Source organism: Balaenoptera musculus, chromosome 12 (genome assembly GCF_009873245.2).
Source record: "Balaenoptera musculus isolate JJ_BM4_2016_0621 chromosome 12, mBalMus1.pri.v3, whole genome shotgun sequence".
Classification (NCBI taxonomy): Eukaryota; Metazoa; Chordata; class Mammalia; order Artiodactyla; family Balaenopteridae; genus Balaenoptera; species Balaenoptera musculus.
In genome coordinates this window covers 80,076,558-80,092,174 of record NC_045796.1, presented here as the reverse complement: position 1 = coordinate 80,092,174, position 15,617 = coordinate 80,076,558, and the positions used below count along the sequence as shown (strand labels likewise).

Sequence of the window (15,617 nt, the reverse complement as noted above, 5' to 3'; positions counted from 1 at the left end):
GCCCAGCTTCCCCTGCAGGGGCTGCGGCCGAGTGGGGCGCTGGGGCCTGGCTGAGCCACGGCCCAGGTCCTGGTGGGGACCAGCCCCCGGTGACATTGCCCACGGGAAAGAAAGCCCCGGGGTCAGCAAACTGCCAGCCCCCATAAGTACATCTAATGATGACCGCTTACTTCAAAAAGAGGATTTAACCCAAAGCAGATTTAGCAGGGCCTCTTCCAAAGGGCAGCAGGAGTCCCAGGTCTGACCTTTGAGAAAATCCTAAAGGCTTCACTGCCCAGGGAACTCAGCAAAGCCGGTCACCGTGGACGCCTCAGAGAAATTCAGTGATGCCAACGTCAGTTATCAGGGTCCTAGTGAGGGTGTTTAATTTAGCATAACAAGTGTCGGTCAGCATGTGCCCAGAGCATGTGCACTGGTGGTCAGTCACGGGGGTGGCCTGGGCAAAAACATTGACAGGAAAATATATAAAGCACTAAAGTATAACCTGTTGAGTCAAAACTACTGTTTCAGAATCTTAAAGTGGTTGGATATTTAGTGAGTCAAAGATTCTAATCTAAAACATGTACAACTGGTGACATATCTCAGCGGTGCTGATCAAAGTATGAAAAGCATCATGATATATATATAATTTTTAAATTCTGCTTTGATTTTTAAAACCTCCTACATAGTGCTTTGCTCAGGAGAAATCGTTGTGTAATTGCTCTAGTAAAATTAAACAACTCCAAAGGAGGGGCATGGGATTGGAATTGTTAGTCTTGAACTGGTCAACATGAAGTTAGTAAATAAATACACTTGGGACAGGCTCATTGTATAATGAATATAAAAGTACTTTGTGAACTATAGAGCTCTCCATCAAGTGTTATTATTTCAATTATTCTCACAGTACACAAATACTAGGAAAACAAAAAAGAAAGAAAAAGAAACAGCTGGGTAAGTACGGTCTCTCCATCCACATACTTCATTTAAACCTACCACGCTGTAGGTGAATTCACCTCAGTCATTTAGCTTAGGTGGGAAATTGTAGAAAAGGCAGACATATCTGGTTCTAGACCATATGATTTACAAAGTGATCAGAAAATATTAATTCACACAGCTGGTTCTTTAAAATTATTTGATTTCAGATCTTTTAAAGACATATCAAACAAGTTGCTACTCTCACCTGACCACATTCCAACACAGGACACCTAGATATATGTAATTTACACCGTCATTAAAACCTTGTTTGCAATACCTATGCTTGATGTTGGAAAGTTCATGGAGGTTGAGGAGGTAGAGTTTATTCTCACTGTTTGGTTGCCCCAAAATATCAAATTGGACCATCTATTTGTCCAAACAAGAAGCTGATAAACTTGAGCTTCCAGCAGCAGAAGACAGACTTAAAGAAACCATAAGTGGAGGGTATTGTACATAACACTCCAGCCATTGCTCCCTTTTCCATTTCTCCTTCCTCAAGAGATGTACCAAGTCCAATAATAAGTAAGCATTACCAATAACTTAAAAATTTAACACAAACCTGTTGTTTCATGCTTTTATTTACTTTCCTATTGAGGTAACTTTTTCTGGCAAATAAACTAATCTGGGAAAACCAGATCTCCTTTTTGTAACTAGATATAGCAAAGCTGGGACTGGTGAAGCTCTTTCCCAATGGCTCTTAATTTGCAAGTCCTAAACACAGACGCAGACACGCTTGGTAACTCAAAGCGTCGGGATTCAATGCCATTGGTTTCAAAGACTGTGGAATTCACAGATGTAACCATTCAGCTGAGGGGAGGAAAAGGAGAGAATAAGCTAAAAAGAAGATGCTGAAAAACTGGAGAGTATCAAAGAGTTCATCACAAAGCGTTTCAATTTGAAGCCTCTGCTTCAAATGTGCTAATCCCTGGTCTGAGAAAACTACCTACAGTGTTCAAGGCTCAACGCTGAATTTTTGTTTTGTTTTCTTTTGTTCTACACTGAGTTTTAACAGTTACGCAACCCTGAAAAAGTTAAGCAGGTAATTCTAGTCATTAAGTAATTCATACACAACCAAGTAGTAAGATTTTCTGTACCAGTTTTAAGAATGAATAGGATTCATTTAAAGTGGTGATCATTTGTCTCACTGAATAAGTGGATTTTAATCCCAAAGAGAAAAAGTATATTATTTCTAATAGAAGGCAGTTCGTAGAGAGGCTTTTCAAACGTAGGTGCTTCGTTGATGAAGTTAAAACAGAAGCTCCCTTAGTTTGTGGCTTTTCTGGCTTTTCACATCCTAGTGGGAATGTTGTTGCCGTACTTATACGAACCCCCAATATGCTCACATTAATGGTTCCAAGCAAAGTCTGTCTCACTGTCTGCAAACCGTTGGGAAATTAGGCATTGGACCCCGGGCACGTATCCGCGGAGTCACGGGTGGAAATCTGATCCAGGACGGGAGGCGCAGGACGAGAGCGCCGCCCTCCGGGACGCGCGAGCACAGTTACCTCTCCCGCTCCTGCTCCAGCAGGTTGGTGAAGTCGTCGCTCTTGTTCATGTAGTCTGTGTGCTTGTGTTTCTCGTTCTCCAGCTCGTACACCGTGCGCCGGTGACACTTCTCGGCCAGCAGCAGCTGCTCTAGCATGCGCCGGTAGGTTTCCTTCTGTTTTTCCTCAAGTCTGTCCAGCTGAGGAAGCAAACATGGGAAAGAGCTTAATATTTTATTTCATTTACGTAGGGCTCTAAATAATTTGTTTGCGTTGGTCTAGTGATTTATTACCCGTAGGGGAGGACCTCGAGTCCGCTATTCTCTGCCATTTTCCCCATTCCATCATTTTCTCTAGGCCTGTTGGATTTATGAACTAGCCACGATAGGGCTGCAGTAATGTCTGGCCTCTGGCCTTTTTCTCTGTGAACATATGTGTGGTTCCTAAACTTTCAGGAGAGCAAACTCACTGTTTCAATGAGACAGCGAAGCCCTATACTCAGAAAGAAAGAGAATAGCGTCTGGCCTAATCTCAGAAAAATGAAGAGCTCAGCAGGCACGTGTACCAAACTCCTCCCCTGGGAGGAGGAAATTATCCTCATTGCAACCTTTTTTTCTTTTTAAGGCTTGCAGTTAAGTGCATTTCTAGGAAAAGTATATGAAGGACCCACAATCCTCTTCTTTCAAGAGGTACTAAATATAGGGAGACTCTCAGAACTTGCAGAGCGCACATATCTCAAACTAAAAGAGATCTTATCAAATATCATTACAGGGCTTTTTGTGTCTGTTTCTCCCGCCAGGCTATAAGATCTTTAAGGGACCATATGCCTTGATCATCTTTTTAGTCCCTGGTCCCTAGCACAGCACCTGGAAGAAAGTAGGTGTTCAGTACATGTTTGTTAAATTGGACCCAATCTTACAATATTGATAGTTCCCTATCCTACTCTCCTCTTCAAACCCTAGTGCAGGAGTTCTCACCCTCAGCACTACTGACCTTTTTGACCAAGTAATTCTTATTTGAGGGGCTGTCCTGTGCACTAGAGGATGCTCACCTGCCCACTAGATGCCGGTACTACCACCTCCAGCTGTGACAAAACTATCCCCAGATGTGGTCAAATGTCTCCTGGAAGGAAAAGTCCCCATGTCCCCCTCCCTGTTGAGAACCACTGCTCTAGGTGAATCAGACATATTTAGAATCCATTCTTTTTTTTTTTTTTAACAATTTTTAATATTTTATTTATTTATTTTTGGATCTGTTGGGTCTTCACTGCTGCACACGGGGTATCTCTAGTTGTGGGGAGCGGGGGCTACTCTTCGTTGCTGTGCCCGGGCTTCTCATTGAGGTGGCTTCTCTCGTTGCAGAGCACGGGTTCTAGGCACGTGGGCTTCAGTAGCTGTGGCACACAGGCTCAGTAGTTGTGGCTCGCAGGCTCTAGAGCTCAGGCTCAGTAGTTGTGGCGCACGGGCTTAGTTGCTCTGCGGCATGTGGGATCTTCTCAGAGCAGGGCTCCAACCGGTGTCCCCTGCATTGGCAGGCGGATTCTTAACCACTGCGCCACCAGGAAAGTCCCTAGAATCCATTCTTAATCCCACAGCCAACTCTGTAAGACTCAGTGGAGTAACTCCATGGGTATCAATTTCAGAGCTATTCCCCTGATGTTCCACGTTTGCCCTTCAGTCATAAGGCGGATCTGAGGTTCCCTTTACAATTTTATTATAATTTCAGTGTGAATGAATCATTTGTGGGACCCAAAATAAAAGAGATATTGCCCCCATAATCCTCTGTGCCTTCTGATTAGACCTCCACCCCCTTTGCCTAAGAACAGGTGACCAGTCAGACTGGTGAAGCCCAGGTTGGCCAGCCATACCTGGATCATCGGGGAGGCAAATCGTACTTTTATGTGTTCTGATAAATGACTGCAGTCTTAATGAGACAGTCTATACAAGAGGTTTTTTCACTGGAATAACTCCCTGTTACAAAATATTCTCCCCAAGAACTCTCCATTTTTCCACAAGTGTGATTTTCACCATATGTTATAGAATTTGTCAAGCATTGCTGGAACATCATCAGAAATGTGGAAGGAGCAGCTCTTTCCCCTTTTTGATCCTTCTTAACTTTGTCGTAAAGTAAAGTAAGGCCTTCCCTCCTTTTGAGAGTACTTGGAAGAGCAGCTTCTGCCTGTTTCCTGATACCCTGACCCACTCCTCCCTGAGGAAGGAATGGTATTTAAAGGTTGTATTGGGGACAGGGAGCTGGGCATGAACAGCCCCAGCTTTTTCATTTCTTATATTTTACTCTGTCTGCCATAAGATGGTACATTGCACTCTCCCTCAGGTGCTCTCTCCAGAGTCTAGGAGAGAAAGTAATAGGAACCTGGTGGTGGTCATCTACCTATTTATGCCAATAATAAAGTTAATGCTTCAAGTCATCTGTCAGACTCCTGCAGTTATCCCTCAATCCGTTCAAGGAACTCGGGAGGCAAAGATGGGGGCGTTATTAATTGGATGGTTGACTGAGATACCCAGAGAGAGAAACACTGTAGGGGCATCTGGAGGAAAAACAGCATATGTTGATATTAATTGTTCCAGGGCAGCCTAGGTAGGACTGCTGGGCCTTAGCTTTAGTATGTTCTGTCCGTGTGGGCCTTTGAGATTGGCTGTTCTCAGCAGCTACCGTGCTGGGACTAGGCCCCTGGAGTAGCTGCTGTGGTCTCTGTGGGCTGTGTTCACCTCACCTACCCCAGTACAGCTTGACCTCAGTACTGGTTGCATAACCAGGAAGACAGTCTTTTTGTCCTTTAATGCATCCAGAAGGATGCTGAGACATTGGTGTGTGAGCTGCGTTTTTCACCCAGAACTGCAGACCAGACTTTCTTCTTTTTTTTTAATTTATTTTTGGCTGCGTTGGGTCTTCGTTGCTGCGTGCGGGCTTTCTCTAGTTGCGGCGAGCGGGGGCTACTCTTCGTTGTGGTGCGTGGGCTTCTCATTGCAGTGGCTTCTCTTGTTGCAGAGCACGGGCTAGGAGCGTGGGCTTCGGTAGTTGTGGCACATGGGTTCAGTAGTTGTGGCTCGCGGGCTCTAGAGCGCAGGCTCAGTAGTTGTGGAACACGGGCTTAGTTGCTCCGCGGCATGTGGGATCTTCCTGGACCAGGGCTCGAACCCATGTCCTCTGCATTGGCAGGTGGATTCTTAACCACTGTGCCAGCAGGGAAGCCCTGCAGACCAGATTTTAAACTGCAAAGGTAGTAAATTCCTCTTTAGCAATAAAGCATTAGTGTATGAGGATCTAGCTTTCAGTTTTAAATTCTGGATGTAAGAACTAACATAGGTAGCAACAGATCAGCTGTGCCAGACCCTGTTTCTCGTTATTTTGTTTGGAACTGCACTGAGCCCCTAGGAAAGAACTGAGGTGCGCTGACCTCTTGGATCTGTGTGGCTTGTCCAGAGACTCTGAAGACCACCTCCCAGTGGATTCATTAATCATGTATACTGTGTCCCATGGCTTTTGGTTTTCAGGCTCCAAACTGTGGCTCAACCACAGAGGAAAGGTAGTTCTTATTACTGAATAGTGAAAGCGAAATGGGCACCTATTACTTTGGAAATGTAGCTCCCACTTGGACAGAGGTGGAAGGAAAATTGAATGAGATCATCATAGCAACAAAGGTCAAAACTTACTAAGGAAAGAGTGTACCTGAATCAAGTTGGTGGAGAAGAAGTTCAGGGACTTGAGATGGGGAGAAATTTCAGTACGTTTCAGACAAAAGGATCATGGTTTAGGAAATGATTTTAGCTCTGTTATCAACAGAGAGCTAATGGGGAAAATATTAAGGAATTTAAGAAGAGAGAAATCTACTTAAGAGGAAACATGAGGCCTTAAGGACCAAACTGGAAAGATCAAAAGGGAAATGGATCTAAGTGCCCTTAAAGATAGGGCTAGAAAAAAAAAAGAGAGAGACTTTAGTCTTTGTTGAATCAGAATGGGTGACAGAGGAGGTAGAGACAGGAGAGCCTAGAGAGCAGAGCAGCGTGACTGCCCCACGAAGAGGGTGTCGGGGTCAAGGAAACGTTTGAGGAGCATGCTGTAAAACTGCAGATGGTTCTTCATGAGATCAGTTGGGGCCCTTTCTCTTGAAGACTGCAACAGCTGTTCAAAGTGGTTACCTAAAATATAGACACGCTGAAGAATTAAAATCTGAGATCAGGGTAGGATATGTAAAGCAATTTGGGGGGAGTTTCATGGTGTCAGCCATGGTAGATGGGCCCTGAGCGAACATGCTCAAGAAACTTGGAGATGTAGATTTCGAAGGAAAGATGAGACAAACGAAAGGGGATTCAGGCAGGACAGCAGCAGATTCGGTCCAAACACCGGTGTGCTGTGACGGGAAAAGACTCCTTAGGAGGGGTCATCCAACTCAAGAACATAAAAGTAGATAAGATTTGTGTTGAACAAAGGATCCTTTTGGCAGACTCATAACTCCTTGGTTTTGCTTCTCTCACTGAGGGTGACCACACACTACACAATACGGAAGGTAATATTCAGAAAACAAATGTCTGGGCCTGAAAGCATAGGGGAAGTTAGAGGCAAACAAACAAAAACTCTACGATCCCTAAAATAGTGATAGAGAAAGAAGGGGCCATTTGAAAAACTGGTCAAAAACAACAATAACAATGAAACTCAGCTGAGCCTTCCTACTGGAGGAAAGGTTGTGACAAAAGAAAACATTTTTGTTGCCTTGAGTAGGACAAGTTACCCAAGAATTAGAGAGTTCAAACACGAGAGAAGGCGAAGTTCTGAGGAACGGTCACCTGGGTAAGGTTAGGTCCCCACTAGGCCCCAAGGCAGACAGGCTTCAGAAGGTCACCTGCGGGAAGGGGTAATACCACCCCGAAACAAGGGGGCAGTAAGGAAAACCACCAGTACGAGATGGGTTTCCTAGGCCTGGACATCGTGGCTGAAAAAAGAAAAAGATTAAAGAGATTTCACGTATGCAGGTGGGGGCTTCCCTGGCAACTCAGTGGTTAAGAATCTGCCTGCCAATGCAGGGGACACGGGTTCGAGCCCTGGTCCGGGAAGATCCCACGTGCCGCGGAGCAACTAAGCCCGTGCGCCACAACTACTGAGCCTGCGCTCTAGAGCCCGCAAGCCACAACTACTGAGCCCGCGTGCCATAACTACTGAAGCCCACGCGCCTAGAGCCCGTGCTCCGCAACAAGAGGAGCCACCGCAATGAGAAGCCCACGCACCGCAACAAAGACCCAATGCAGCCAAAAATAAATAAACAAATAAAAATATGCAGGTGGAAAAGTAGAGCACCTAAAGTAAGACCTAGGCATGGAGGATGTCACCACTGCGAATGCCTAAACGTCACAAAAAGACAGGTAGGTTTCAAATGCCACTCACTGAGGGCAAGGATAATACATGAAACAGATGCCTCCACCCAACCCAGGATTCGCCACTTCCCATAATTATTAGCCTCTTGGTGGCGGCAGGCTCTGTCTGATGGGGACAAGTTCCCCCACACTGACTGGCATCCTGTTGTACCTGAAGATTTTCTCTATCCACCCTCCTTCCCTCAGACATCCTCTAAGTCTCTGCCTTGATCTTGGTGACATGAGCCTGCTTTGTGCTGAGTCCTGAGGTCAAGGAATATCATTACACTTGAGATAAACTGACCTTGGAGCTGGGGCTTTTCTTGCATTTTTAACAATTTATGAATGTGAGGTTGGTACTGTGATAACTGCACGTGTCCTAATAATCTTTGGACTCTTTGAGTAAACATAGAATAAAGGACTTCAGGATGTATTAATTCAACTTTGAAAATGCCTAAGATTAAGATCCTTCTGGCTAAGGCTAAGCAGAATAAGAATTTGGGAAGGAAAGAAACTGAACCCTTAATTTCTTTGAAATTTTGCTTAAGAATGATGAACTTTGATATCTCAGACTTTAGTTTACAAGGAAGTTCAGGGGGATTTAATATTTGCTGCTTAATTTCTCCCCAGATACCTGGCAAGAGAGGGGGGTCCACCATATTGGGTTCACTGCTTAACCTTTGGTGAGTTCTGTTGGATGACCTAGCTGGGCCTAATGTGGGATGAAAATTGGAATAAGCAGTGATTTTTGGCTTGAGGTACAGCATGGCTTCTAGGAACATTACCTCATGAACTTGGAAGCAACTCTCTTGCTCCTGAGCAACAGGAACTTGATTATTAAGCCCAAAGGGTTAAGAAACCAAAAATCTGTAAATGGTGGAAGAAATCTTTTCTCCTTTCAGCATTCTGTTTCTCTCACAAAGCAGGACTTCACCATTTTGCCAGTGCTGGGAAAAGTAGCTTCTGTCCTTCCCTCTACCTCCTTATTTATTCCTCCCCAAGGGAGGAACAGCTGTTCAGATTGTTGAGTTGAGGGGAGGAAGGAACCAAGAAGCACACCCAGCTTAAGCGAACTCCAACAGGACAACCCAAAAGAAAGGTGAGTGTTTTCTGCTCTGCTCCTCTGTCCACTTGGGTTAGGTCTACTTTCTGAAGGTAAGTTGGAAACGCCTTCCTTTATGTACTGTCCGTAGAACTCAGTGGGTCAGAGGCAGTGATTCTGGATGTGTGAGCTCTGCAGACCTACCTCTCCCTTGAGGGGTCATTCTAAGCTCTAACTTGGGAGAAAAGAACTAAGAAGCCCAAATGATACTATTTATCCAAGCCAAGTTCTTCAATCCAGGTGATTATAATAATAATATAAAACTGATATTTTGACCTCTCTGTCCCTCAAGTCCCTCCAGGTTTGGAACTAAATAAGAGTGTGAGCAATTATCACCCTCAGCTCCCAGCAGATACTAATGGCTGATATTTGTTGAGTAGCTAGTATGTTCCAGACACTATGTTAAAAGTGTTACAGGCATTGCTTCATTTAATCCTCACAACTCTATGAGATGTGCACCTGACAGAGAAGAACACTAAGGCTTAAAGGGCTGAAGTGACCTGGCCAAAACTACAGGCAGCTAATAACTGTGGGTTATCTCAAACGTGAAAGTGGATTCAGCCAGTTGACTCTATTCTATCATATACTGATAATTATCTCTTAATGCTTAAAGAAAAGATGAGAACAGCTCCAGTTCATCCTGGTTGCAGAAATTAGAAAATTATGGGGCTGTCGATCTGTCGTGAATACTTTCTAAAGCAGATCTTTCTGAGATCTGTCAAGCTGAGCTGCTGCAAAGGCTTGTCTCAAGCTAAATTATGATAAATTGCTTCGCACTTTTCATTTCTGTGTTCTTTATTCATTTATGATACTAATTTCACATCTATGATTTTTTTTTTAACATGAATTCCGAAGAGTCAGTATGGCTAGATCCATCAACTGGTTCCCTGATTCTTCACTGAACTTCTACTATGATGTGAGAGTATTTTTAACATGTAATGTCATGGGTAATTAACAACAATAGTTGATAGTTCCTAATACAGTCTTGTATAAAAATGATTAAATATTGTCCTATTAGATTCCCTTTCATCTTAAAGAACTGCCCTAAGCCTTCCATTGGGATTTTGCTTCAACTTTTATGTTTTAGCCATTCACATGAGACCATTTTAATGGTCTATAAGATATCAAAACTGAGTGGCTTTATAACCATAAATATCAATAATAAAAATCGGTTTAATTTTAGGCTACCAATTTGACAATAATCTGAAAATTCAATGCTAAAACCCATAAGCACCTCAAATTTTTACACATATCCCCTCTTAGAGAAATAAAAGAATAACAGACTGAAGAGCAGGTAGCTATCATAATCACATGAGAAACATATTTCGGGCTTTAAGTATATTTAAGGAAATACTTCTACAATTCTTATCAATGAAATGTCTCCACAGTAATTCTGAATTATTTAATTATACTTTAATTCTATACTAGGGCATCATAAAATGCTTGCCTTTGAAAGAAAATGTTAAGGCGTGTAAAATGGAAGGATGTGGAGACATCCCTCTGAGGCTTCCTTCTCAGGGACTTGTCGGGGTATGTTTTTACCTCTGAGATGGGTTTCTCATACACATCTTCTCCTATGGACTTCTCCTGGGCCAGGATGGCGTCTCGGTGCAGGACCCGCAACACTTTCTCCGGCTCCGCAGACCCGTAATGAGCCTCCAGAACCTCAGGCTTGGTTTTCTCCGTCTTCAGCATGTGGATCACATCTTCCCTGGCCTGTGGTGGAAAGTGCAGCAAGGTCAGACGGTTGACAGCATAAATCCTATGCCGGGCTCACAAAATCAACACGGAGTTTATTGAATATATCCCTGTCTCGTCAGGGCTATGGGCAAATTTACTGGGTGTTTTTTGTTCTTTTTTTTTTTTTTTTTTTTTTTACCAAAAGCAGATTGGCAAGCAGATACTCTGCTTCAGGTTGCTAGGAAGCCGGCAAGCAGAAAAAGGGTTTGTGCTAATATTAACTACATAAAAAGTGCTCGATCCAAGTAGCAGTGATTCTGAGAAGGGGGAGGACTGCTCCTGGGGACACTTAGCCCTTTTCAGTGCACATGAGGTCAATGACAATTTAAAGTTTTCTAGTTTTCTGTTTATGCCCTCAATATATAGTATTCAAACCTGGCTTAAAATAAAACCCTGCTCTCCCCTATTCCGGTTCTAACTCTGTGTATGATTAACAAAAACAGCCTTTATTAGTGATTTCCTGTTTCCCATCAAGTGATTCATTTTGCACAGAAACACATGGTTGGGAGCTCTCATGGTGCTGGGCTGGGCTTCTCAATCTAATGTATTCCTGCTGAAGGTGAAACTTAACTCCTGTAATATCCAGACTGCCAATCAGAGTCAGGTTGGTGGGGTCAGAGTTGTTCTTTCGGTTTCTTAGCAAAACTTTAGTGTCTTGTTGAAGCTCTTGAGAAAACCACATGATTATAGGCTTTCAATCATATTGACTGTGGCTCCCATCACATGATGCAAATACATCTGGATGTATTTTCTACTGATGAGGAATGATGAACTTCGTAGTTATCACGGAACTGACTTTGACCAAACGTACTCCCATCTGGTTGTATACTTGTTTTTCCAGTAATGGTGATGGGTATGAAGTATCCTGACTTCATCCCAACTTGTACCAAAGAACACACTGGTGGCAATAGAATTTCAGTCTGTGACAATGGAATAGAGTTTTCCCCTGTGTTATGCTAACTGGGGGTTTTAAATCATAAACCTTGCTCATTATCATGGTATTCTAAACAAGGGAGCTAACTAGTTAGCCCTGAGACAGGACCATTATAAAGTTTGTCTTTCTTGAGATTTCTCACTTTTATTGCTTTTTCGTAGTCTCCAAATTCATCTAATTCCAAATGGCTAAATATGAATTTATTACAGAAACGTCACTGGATTGGAATTTGCAAATTTTCCCTATGTTGTCTCTGCCACATATACATGTGCTCCTTTCAAGACAAAAATGGAAAATATTAATTTTGAAGAAACCAGTGGTTTGGAATTAGCGAGAAAGTTAAAGTCAGAAAATAGTTGAATGGAAAGGCAATGTGTTTCCATGCAGGGCGAAAGGACAAAGCGCAGACACAGAGTCAGGCTAGCTGTACAGTGTCTTTGTGCAAATTAGAAAGAGGTGCCCGCTTCTTCCAGGAGACACAACCCTGAGTCAGAGTGCAGCCTGCCTAACGAGCAAAGAGTGGGCTGTAGTTCACCCCTATGCGGTCCCTCTGCCAGGCACCCCTGTGCAAGGCACAACTCCACATCTGTGTATGGTGACCCTGTACTGAAGCAGTCCAAGGTATGTCCATTGTTCTCAGTCTTCAGGCAGACGATGTAAACAAAGAGCTTTGCAACTGTAAATAGGTAGCTATTTTAGTTTAAAAGTTTAAGCTATCCAGTTTAAAAATATGTAAATATTATTGGTATCTTTCTTTTTAACCAAATCTTTCTAGTTCTCTTAGAAGAAAACAACTGACGTGAAACACCTATTTCTTCTCTCCCTAAAAAAATGTGCTTATGCTTGAACTGTATTGACTGCGTTATGCTGCATATACCAGACATTTCATTCTGAGCTCAATTACCCTAGACACCAGTTACCAAAGAAAAAGAGGCCATGGTTATGTAACACTGTGCATTATGTATTTAGAGCCACATTACTCTTCAGGAACTAACTAAAAGCTTTTTAATTGCTGTAATAATGATCATAGAAGGAATACGAATGTTGCCCATAAATCACTGCTATTTAGAATAGTTTACTATAGTAAATCAAATATTCATATTGTGATATCTGTTTAATCGATGGAATAATAAAGATGTGATCACAATAAATTTTTTTCATTACTTTAAACATGTGATTCAATTTATGTAATTAAGATGTTACGTTTTGGGGAGAAAACCACTTTACGCCTCTGTTTTGAGAGTCTTGTTAATTTTTGTAGAAAAGACTGAAGTTCAAAATGTAAGAAAGTTCCTATCCTTGAACATTACTATTTTCACTCGGAAGTTTTATCACAAGCAAGTAGTTAAAGTCTTAGGTTGCTGGGGAGCTGCTAAATAGACCACTGTATTTACGTAGATGTAAAAGGACCCAGAGGGAGGAATACTTTGAAGAGGGCTCTAGGAAGGGGAGAAGAGGAGGTCAGAGGAAGAAGAGACAATGAAAATGTTCAACTGACTTAGTCTTGGTGATGGAGGAGAATAAATAGGAGATTAGGGTATAGAAACAGACACAGAGGGGTCACAGGCTTCTCTTCCATCCTACCTGGTTCCCCTTTGTGCCAAGGGAGACATACGGAGGCCAACAACAAAGATGTCCCTGCAGAATTGAAACTGCACCCCATGGAGCAAGGGGTTGTCTCCATTGGCTGCATGAGGAGCTGATTCCAAACACGGGGGGGCAGCAGAGGGCCACTGTGCAAAGCCTGGGGCCGACAGGTAAGTGTGTGATCCGTCTCACAAAGTCAAGGGTGGGTATCTGGTCTTTGCTGTGAAAGTAGGGATGGGGCGACAGACACAGGACAGGTGGAGCCCACACAGGTGATATAGTTCAAAAGAGCACTCAATCCAATCATCCATTCAATAAATATTTGTGCACATTCAGTGCTGGAGATATAATTGCATCCTGAGGCATTGAAGTCTAAGGGGAAATAGACAACCAGTTGAAAGTCATTTCCATTATAACATGAGAAGCCTTAGGATGGAGGAGATACAGGGGGCTAAGAACTTGGTCCAGAAGAACACTTGACTTGAATCTGAGCTGACGGAGGAGGCTTCCTGGAGAAAGTGACCCGAAATCTCACAATAAGTACTTGAGCCAGAGGAAGAGGGGTGGAGCTAGGCTAAGAGTGTTCTTGGCCAAGGGAAACCTGTAGGCAAAGGCCAAACCGAATAGATTTAGATGCATGGGCTGGGGCCACAGGAGGCCGAAGTGATTAAACAATGGGCAACTCATGAAAAGCCTGTAAACCAAGCAGTGAGTTTGCATTTTATCACAGAACAGCAAGAAGCCTTGGAATTTTTAAGCATCGGGATTGTGACATGGTCAGATGGTGGAAAGATCATTCCATCTGCTGTGTTAAACACAAATTCTGAATCAGCAGATCTGATGGTGTAACCCAGGAATTGTGATTTAAAATATCTCTGCAGGTGATTATGAAGCATAGCTGCACTTAGAAACCACTACTTTAGGCCAATTCAGCACCAAAAGCACTGAAAATGTCTGCTCTGTTCAAGGTTCCCAGCAGGCTCACCTGATTCCCGGGGACTTGCTTGCCCCAGAGGTTTCTCCTGTTCTCACTGTGTTATCAATTCCACTGATTCTTCTTCAGCAAGGAATCATGGTCACTTCAGACCAGCAGCATAAACTAGGAGGGTCCCCCAAAACTGGTGAAAGTATTTGCTACCTCTGTGCAAATGAGGGTGTCCAACTGTCCTGGTTTGCCTGGGACCAAGAAGAACGGAATCCCACAAAGCTGGACGTCTGCAAATCAGGACAGTCCCAGGCAAGTTGGGACGAGTTGGTTATCCTAGGGCAAACACGGAGTGGTCAGGAGACTGGATATTCCAAAATGTCCCTGCATCTGGCAGGGCAGCCATTGTGGACTTACTGTACTCAGAAACTGAATTTCACTGACAGTGTTTCCAAAACTTAGCCTTCTTTACAGGCAAAACTCCATCATTGATGATTATGCCTAGTGACAATTTTAACTTTTTTAAACTTGTGGGGTTTTTGAATCTTTGGGAAAAACCCATAATGAATAGGAAAGAATGCTTAGTTCTTATGCCCATGTGACATAGCTGTTCCACACTCCTAAAATGGGTACGTGTCTAACTTTGGGAGGACAGAGGAATCAGAATGAGTTGTGGAGCTTCAAATTAAACATGGTGCATCCTCTTGAAGCACTCGGATTACTTAAGGACTAGGGGTAGGTGGTAAGTAGTTTAAAACTCTTTCAGAAGATTAATACAATATTGATATTTACTTGAATGTTTAGGACAAAACACAAGACTTAAAAAACATCTGCTTGAGGTGGACAGCTTGGGACAGCTTCTTAGATGATGCCACCATGATCCCCCACCTGGCGGTCCGCTCACTTAGGTTGAGAGGGAACACAGCCAGATGGGAAGTTTGAGAAGCCTGCCCCTAACTATTGACATTGCACACCTCAAACAAGACATTCCCTGCCAAGAGCTGTTGACCTTGAATGGAGGATGCATTTTTTTTTTTCTTTTTGGGCACGCCAAGCGGCACGTGGGATCTTAGTTCCCCAACCAGGGATCAAACCCGCGACCCCTGCAGTGGAAGCACGGAGTCTTAACCACTGGACACCAGGGAAGTCCCTGGAGGATGCATTTTGAGGAAAGAATAAATTTATTTCTATGCTATGGAAGAATCAGAATGCCACAGTTTCTAAACACCATCACTTCTTCGAATTATTCAGGTAACCACATAAATATAGTCTGTTGCTGCACTGAGCTAAGGAGCCCTGGAAAAGATGGTCCTGGAATACCGACATATGCCCATTCTGTAAATGCTTTCCCATTCTGGGAACTCAACTCAATGTTCCGTATCTGTTTAAATAATGTAATTTATTAGTTTACTTGCCTATTTCTTTCTTAGGCTGTGAGCTGCTTTGAGGACAGGGGCTGTGTCTGCAGTGTCTACTAAAGGGTACCTGCCCACATGATAGGCACTCAGTAAATATTTGTGGA

The 15,617-nt window shown here is 43.3% G+C and overlaps 1 protein-coding gene across 2 annotated transcripts in view; it reads right to left on the bottom strand.

The window, feature by feature from the left end:
- The window catches only part of FILIP1 (filamin A interacting protein 1), a 195,297-nt gene that overhangs the window by 57,032 nt on the left and 122,648 nt on the right, over positions 1 to 15,617 (bottom strand). For both annotated transcript variants that reach the window (XM_036871532.1, XM_036871531.1), the window contains 2 exons: positions 10,452 to 10,625; positions 2,460 to 2,638 (listed from right to left, as the gene is read on the bottom strand). In XM_036871532.1, coding sequence (XP_036727427.1) covers positions 2,460 to 2,638; positions 10,452 to 10,625 — 353 coding nt within the window. The remainder of the gene's footprint in view (positions 1 to 2,459; positions 2,639 to 10,451; positions 10,626 to 15,617) is intronic.